This window comes from Leucopleurus acutus, assembly GCF_964270905.1.
Source record: "Leucopleurus acutus genome assembly, chromosome: 8".
Lineage (NCBI taxonomy): Eukaryota > Metazoa > Chordata > Mammalia > Artiodactyla > Delphinidae > Leucopleurus > Leucopleurus acutus.
This window is the reverse complement of record NC_139151.1, coordinates 104,292,672-104,299,711: the sequence shown is the minus strand read 5'-3', so window position 1 is coordinate 104,299,711 and position 7,040 is coordinate 104,292,672. Positions and strand designations below refer to the sequence as shown.

Below are 7,040 nucleotides of genomic sequence, written 5' to 3'. Positions count from 1 at the left end.
GGGTGGGAAAAGGGTCCCCAGGAGTCTCCTCAGCACTCGAGGAGCGGGCTGGGATGCAGACGGCTCCAACTCGGGCCTGAAAGGTTGGCGAGTGGCAACCCCTGCAAGGCCCTGTACAGACCCAGGGATTGCTTCCGAGAGAGGCACCCGCTGTCGCTCGCCGAGGCGGCCGCTGGGCGGCGCGGCGAGCCCAGCTCGGTCCGGACGAGAGAAGGCGCGGTCACTAGTCTGCTCGGCGCTCGGCAGCTCTGGCCTGCTGAAGGCGGGCGGGGGCGGGGCCGTTATGTAAGGGCGGGGCCTCGACCAGGGCGCCGGACTGTCGAGCAACCTAGACGACGGCACGGGGCGGGGTCTGCGCGCGGGGGTGGGGCCGGCGGGAGCGGATGGCGACGGTGCTGGGCGTCTGAGCGGGCCGGGGCCATGAGTGCCGCCCGGCCCCAGTTCAGCATCGATGACGCCTTCGAGCTGTCCCTGGAGGACGCGGGCCCTGGGCCTGAGTCCAGCGGGGTCGCCCGCTTCGGGCCGCTGCACTTCGAGCGCCGGGCCCGGTTCGAGGTGGCCGACGAGGACAAGCAGTCCCGGCTGCGCTACCAGGTGAACCGCCCGGCCCACCTCACCCCCAGCCTGGGTCTGGGCAGACCCCAGGCCGGACCCTGGAGAACCCCAACTCGGGAGAATCTGACTAGAGGCCTCAGCCGGAGCGGGAGACCGCCCCCCGGAGCCAAATCACTGCCCAGACCCTCTCAGCTGTGATTTCGGTCCCCAGCCACTACTGGAGAGCCTAGAGCCCAGACCTGGCAGCTCGTCCCTCACCCCCAGCTGGAGATCCCAACCTGGAGTCCCCACCGATCCTGGGTACTGACCCTCCCTCCCCTTAGCACGCAGGGATGGGGAACTCTTCTGTACCTGAACCAGACTTTGTCCATATTCAGAAGGACTCCCCTGAGCCCCAGGCCAGATAATCCAACGGGAACCAGCACCCCCTCTTCTGTTCTAAGTCCCCACCCCATCCTTCCCTCCAGAGCTGGAGGTCCCCACTCACATGATGAGTCCTTGCCCATGCCTTGGCTCCCACTAAACTGGAAATTCCCCTTTCCCAGAAGACCTCCACCAACTCTAGAATCCTTTTCTTGGCAACCTGAACTAGATTCCTATGCCCCAAACCTGGAAACCATTGGCCTGCCCTTCCCTGGCACCGCAAATCCAAGGCCTCCACACTGGGCCCCTGAAATACCATCCTGACAACTCCACCCTGATTGCCAAGCTTGGGAGATCTCCTGGCCCTGGGAACCCTCAACCAGCCCCTGCCGGCTCCTCCCTGCCAAAGCCCCCAGCACCCACCTCCTACCTGGGTTTCAGTTTCTGTGAATCATCAAGCCCGTTCTTCGGGGAAGGCGGAGGGAGCAGCTGTCAAGCGGCCAAACAGCTGTGTGTCCAGGCGAACAGCTGTGTGCGCTCGCTTTCTTCCTCTCCACCAGAGGGGAGGGAGGAAGGGCCTGAGCCCAGTAACCCTTCTGAGCCCTGTGTTCTGGAACAGAACCTGGAGAACGATGAGGATGGAACCCAGACCTCTCCGGAGCCGGATGGGGGAGCCGGCACCAGGTCAGGGCCAGGTGGGGCCCCACCCCGTACTCTTAGCCCCATGCTTCTGTCTCCTGTCCCCAGGCCCCTGCTCAGTCCTCCAGCTCACCTCACTCAGCCCTCTCACATCCTGTCCTACGAGAGACTCCTACACGGGGTCCCCTGTCCTGCACCCTACCCTAGTGCCAGCCTCACCCACCCACCCCACCAGGCTCTTTATCTTGCGGAAACCCCCAGCCCTTGAATTCCTCTTCACCCTGTCCCTTCTCAGTGCCCCCTATTCTGCAGGAACACTTAGTTCCAGTCTCTGCACCATCCCCCAGGATGCCATCACGACTTCTATCCCAAAGGGTCCCCTTGCTCACCTCCCCTTGCCCCCTCGCCGGGCCCATTTGTCCTGCAGGGATTCTGGCCGAACATCCATCCGCAGCTCCCAGTGGTCCTTTAGCACCATCAGCAGTAGCACTCAGCGCTCCTACAATGCCTGCTGCAGGTGAGACCCTGCCCTGCTCCTGCCACCTGGGGCCCCTGCCCCAGTACAGGCAGCCCTGACTACTTCCCCTTGGCTCTCTGGGTGGGGGATGGTGATGGGAGGGGGTGGGCCTCCTGTCGCCTCTTTCATACCCCTCCTGCTCTGCTGCCATCCAGCTGGACTCAACACCCTTTGATCCAGAAGAACCACAGGGTAGTGCTGGCCTCCTTCCTGCTCCTCCTGCTGGGGCTGGGTGAGTGCCCCCGAGGGCCCCCTGCATACCCTGCCTACCCCTTGGTAGGGTCCACCCTCCTTTCATTCGGGCTCTGCATCGCATCCCCCTTGGCACACTGAGCCTCCCAGCATCCTCAGGACGCAGCTGGCTGCCGTGACCCCACCCCCATTTTACAGGTTAGGAAGCTGAGGCCTTGGGAGGGGCAGGTCCAGCCTCCTGGTCACATAGTCAAGAAATCACACATAGTTGAAAATGGAACGTGGTTCCATGCTCCAAACTTTTTTTTTTTTTTTTAGCCTGTTTAATCCATCAGGGAACAGAGAGTAACAGCTACTATTTATTCTCTGTCTACTTCGAGCCAGGTGCAGGGCAGGCTTATTTTCCTTCCGTACAGAGGTCACACAGCAAGCGAGAGGTAGGGCCACAACCCAGAACCTATATGTAGGGGCAGTGCTCAGGGATATACCCAGCCCAGTGGCCAGAACTGCAGAGTGCCCTGCCAGCCCAATCCACAGGGCACCTGTCACTTCCCCTCTGGAGTCTGAGAGCTGATAAGGACCTCTCACCCACCCCCAAGATACTCAAGATAGGGAAACTGAGGCCCAGAGCAGGCAGAAACCACAGCCAGCTGTTTTCTAACTCCCACGCTCCTCATTCTGTGGGGCTGAGGAGTCAAGAGTCCCCAAAAGGGATATAGGGTTGGGATCAAGGGGAGCCCTTAGGGAGGGCCCAACTGTGGCACCTGCTCTCCCTCCTCCAGGAAGGTGAGAGTCCCCTAGCTGGAAAGCTGAGCAGCATCCTTGCCTCAGCTCTGGGTGTCTGTGCAGGGGAGGGAGCTGCGGCTTCCCCAACACCTGCGAGTTGCACTGGCCACCTGCCTTATCTCATTTCATCCTCAACACCTGACAGGGCAAGCATTATTACTATCCCAGTTCAAAAGTAAGGACACAGACTCTGCAGAAGAGCCACAGCTGGGAAGTAGATGAGCTGGGATTTAAACCCACATCAGTGATGTTGCCAGGCCTGTGGGCCACCATAGCCCATAAAGGCCTTTTACAGGAATTAGAAAAAGATGCCTCCTCTGAGTGGGCAGAGCCCACAGCCCTAAGCCAGGGTACAGGGAGTGAGTTTCAGCCCCCACTGTACCCTTTTTGAGGTGCTCTGTGCAGGGCACAAACCACACAACAGTCCATGGTGGCCCTTCAAGCCTCTGTGCTGTACGGTCCCCCATCTCCCCCCCCGGCCATCCCATCCTCTAACTGGGGACCCAGGACTCTCTCTGCGTCTGAAAAAGTGATCCAGCTATGACCACCCCAGCTTCCCCAGTGCCCACTGTCCTTAGCCAAAGTCCACATCCCTCCCCAGGGCCTACAGATCCTGCCAAACTCCTCAAGCCTGGACTCTTGCCTCTCCTGTCTCGCCAAAAACTGGAAGTTCCTAGAAAGCCCTGAGTTCCCTCCAGTCTCTGGGCCTTTGCCAGGCTGTTCCCTCCATCTGGAATATTCCTCTCCCTTTCTGCCTGTGCCATGCCCATAGCAAAGCCTCTGGAGTCAGATCACCTCCACCTTCTAAATGCAGTCCTGGGCAAGTTACTTCCCTCTCTGTGTCTCAGTTTCCTCTGCTGTGAAATGGGGATGGTAATACCTGTCTCAGTCAAGGTGGCAATTAAATAAGGCCCTGCATGTAACACACTTAGCCCAGTGCCTGGCAGCAGCTGGTAGGTGGTCACTAAAAGGTAACTGCTACTGCTGCTGCTGTCCCTGCTCAGCTTAGATGCTACTGCCTCCAAGAAGCTCTTCCTGACACCCCAGGCTCCCGAGCTGTCTGATCACCAAGGTTGTAGCTTGGAGGTTCTTGTTGTTTGCTCCACTAGGGAAGGGCCATGGGGGCAGGGACAGACATTTCCCAGGGCCTGCCAGGTGCCCTGCTCTGAAAACACAGAGCTTGGCGACCTTCAGCTTAGGTGGGGGACACCATTCCTCAGGCCTAAGCCACGTTGGGGGTTGCGGGTGGAGGTCCCCACCCTGCCACCAGCTGCCGCCCCCTGCTCCTGCCCTCACCCTCGTGTTTCCATCTGTGTGCAGTGTTGATCCTGACCGGCGTGGGACTGGAGGTGGCCCCCTCGCCAGGTGAGCGACCCCCTCCTACCTCCGCGGGCAGCGGTCACGCCCCTCGTGTGCCCAGAGGCCCTCGGCAAGCCCTTCCACCTCCCGCAGCGCTCAGCGCCCTCCCGGCAGGAAACGGCCCCTTTTACCTCGGAGAGTGAGACTTGCCCAGGCAGTGACCCCGCAGTCCCGCCCGGAAGCCTCCCTGCCCTGACCCGGCCCCTCCTCCCCTCTCGTAGGTGTCTCCAGCGCCATCTTCTTCGTGCCCGGCTTCCTGTTGCTGGTCCCGGGAGGTGCGAGTGGGCGCGGGCGGGGGCGGGGCGGGGGCGGGCCCTGGGCGGGCCCCCGGCGCTGACAGACCCCGCCCTGCAGTCTACCACGTGACCTTCATCTACTGCGCGGTCAAGGGCCACCGGGGCTTCCAGTTCTTCTACCTGCCCTACTTCGAGAAGTGAGCCGGCGGCGGCAGACGGCGGGATCCATCGTCGGCGCCGAGAGGCCCCGCGCGGCCTCCTCGCGTCCCTAGGGGGCGCCCCTGGGGCCCGCGCCCGCTTCGGTACCCTCATCTCAAGGGAAAAGACCCTGCGGGACCCTCGAGGCTCCAGTCCCCTCAGGAGTTTGCTCCGGAAGTTTGGGGCAGTGGGCCTCAGGCCACGACCTGGGCCTGGGAAAGTCGCCCCTTCCGTGCTCCGTGCCTTAACTTATTCTTGGGGGGCTGCTGGGTTGGTGGTGTTTTGTGCTAATAAAAGGGTAATGCTTAATTCCAGCCCACAATTGCTTTTTACTTCCCACTTGCCCTGACCAGCCCATCAGCCTGGCCACAGCCCCCTTTCAGAAAGGCTGAGAAAAGGACTGACCCTGGGGCTGAAGGGCTCTAGGACTGTCCATCTCCCCATGGTACACATGACAGTCCTGATGCTCCATGACTTGCCCAAGGTCACACAGCACGTCAGGGGCAGAGCTGGGCAAGGGGCTCTTCTACCCTGCAAGCCTGGAGAAGACTCTCCCTCCCAGTCCTTAGCAGAGTCAGTCCTGCCCCTGTCTCCACTCAGAGAGGCAGCATTGGTGCCTCCCCTGGCGGCCCTGGCCAAGGGCACTCAGATGACACAGGCCTGGGGCCTGGAGGCTGGTATCCTGGTTCCAGCCTGGCTCTGGGGCCCTGGGCTGCCACAGCCGGCTCTGAATGTGGGCCACCAGGACGCAGCAGCCCAGCCTCCTCCACCCACTGCCCTACTTCCCAGGCCCAGAGGTTGGGAGAAGTAGTGGTCAAAGGACATAGGAAGCAGGCCTGTATAACAGGAAACCTCAGTGATCAAAGACTCTTAGAACCACAGAACATTGGAAACAGACCACTGCAGAATTTTGGAAGGTCCAAGCATCTCAGGATGTCAACAACCAGGAAACAGAATCTTTGAGAACCCTGAAATCTGAGGTCACAATAGCTACCATTTATCAGATTCTTAGAAGGTGCCACGTCATGTGCCAGGCACTTGACACAGGCTCTTTCTGGTCACCCTCCATAGAAACTGAGGCCCAGAGAGACTAGCTTGGCCGAGGGCAGAGTTAGGAACACAACCCAGGGCTTCTGTGACTCAGAGGGGGGTGGGGGTCAGCAAGCTGGTCTGGTCCCCAGCTGACCAACTGAGGGGCTGGCCGAATGAGTGTGGGCCTTGGAGACCCTGTTCATATACTTCATGTTTACAGTCTGCCACCCCCAGTGAAACGCAAGTGCCATTAAGATGTTCGGCCTCCACTGTATCTGCAGCGGCCAGGACAGTGCCTTTAGATTTCTGTGATTTTGTTGAAAGAATGAGCACCCAGACCCCCGCTCTCGCTCCTGATCTCCTGGCCCAGCCAGACTTCCCACCCTCAGCCACCAATCAAGGCACTTTTGGGGGGTACCAGTTAGATGCAGGAACTCCTAAATGAGTGATTCTCAAATTAGCTGGGGACCAGTTTTCATTTCTAATGCAACATGGACCAATAATTTTGTAAGGTAAAATGAAAACTAAAAAAATGAAATAAAAAAACAAAGATACAAAATATAAGCCCACAGTTTGTATTATCAGATTAATCAGACATAAAATTACATTTCAATAGATAAAATCAGAACAAACATGGAAAGAAGAAAAATTATGAACACCATTCATTGAAAGTGGGCAAATTAGCAATTAACATAGAGTTGCTACTACGCTCGTAACTTTCTGTCACTTCACAATCTTAGCTAAACAGCAAGTGATCCCAAAAGTGGTGATTCTCCATATTATAAGACTATCTCAGGGGTCAGCAAGCTGTACCCCACAGGCCCAATATAGCCACCAAACTAAGAATGGTTTTCCCATTTTAGTAATGGTTGGGATAAAAGTCAAAGGATAATAAGCTTTTGTGACACAAAAAAGTTTATAAAATTCAAATTTTGATGTCAGTAAGTCAAGTTTGATTAAATTATTATTTATCGAATTTCCAACACAGCCACACTCTGTATTGACTTTGGCTGCTCAGCCATGCAAACTACTACAGCAGAGCAACAGAAACCAGATGGCCCCCAAAGCCTAAAATCTTTACTGTCTGGCCCTTCACAGAAAAAGTTTGCCAACCCTTGGTCCATATGAACATGTTGACAGAACACTGAATCGCAACGTTTAAA

At 57.8% G+C, this 7,040-nt stretch overlaps 1 protein-coding gene across 1 annotated transcript; it reads left to right on the top strand.

The window, feature by feature from the left end:
* The first annotated feature begins 379 nt into the window (after positions 1-379).
* Positions 380-5,138, top strand: TMEM134 (transmembrane protein 134). Its single transcript, XM_082845844.1, has 7 exons — positions 380-594; positions 1,538-1,602; positions 1,985-2,074; positions 2,230-2,306; positions 4,373-4,417; positions 4,633-4,686; positions 4,766-5,138. Exons 1-7 carry the CDS (start codon positions 421-423, stop codon positions 4,846-4,848), a joined length of 588 nt encoding a protein of 195 aa, XP_082701970.1. The 5' UTR covers positions 380-420; the 3' UTR covers positions 4,849-5,138.
* Positions 5,139-7,040: the final 1,902 nt, after the last annotated feature.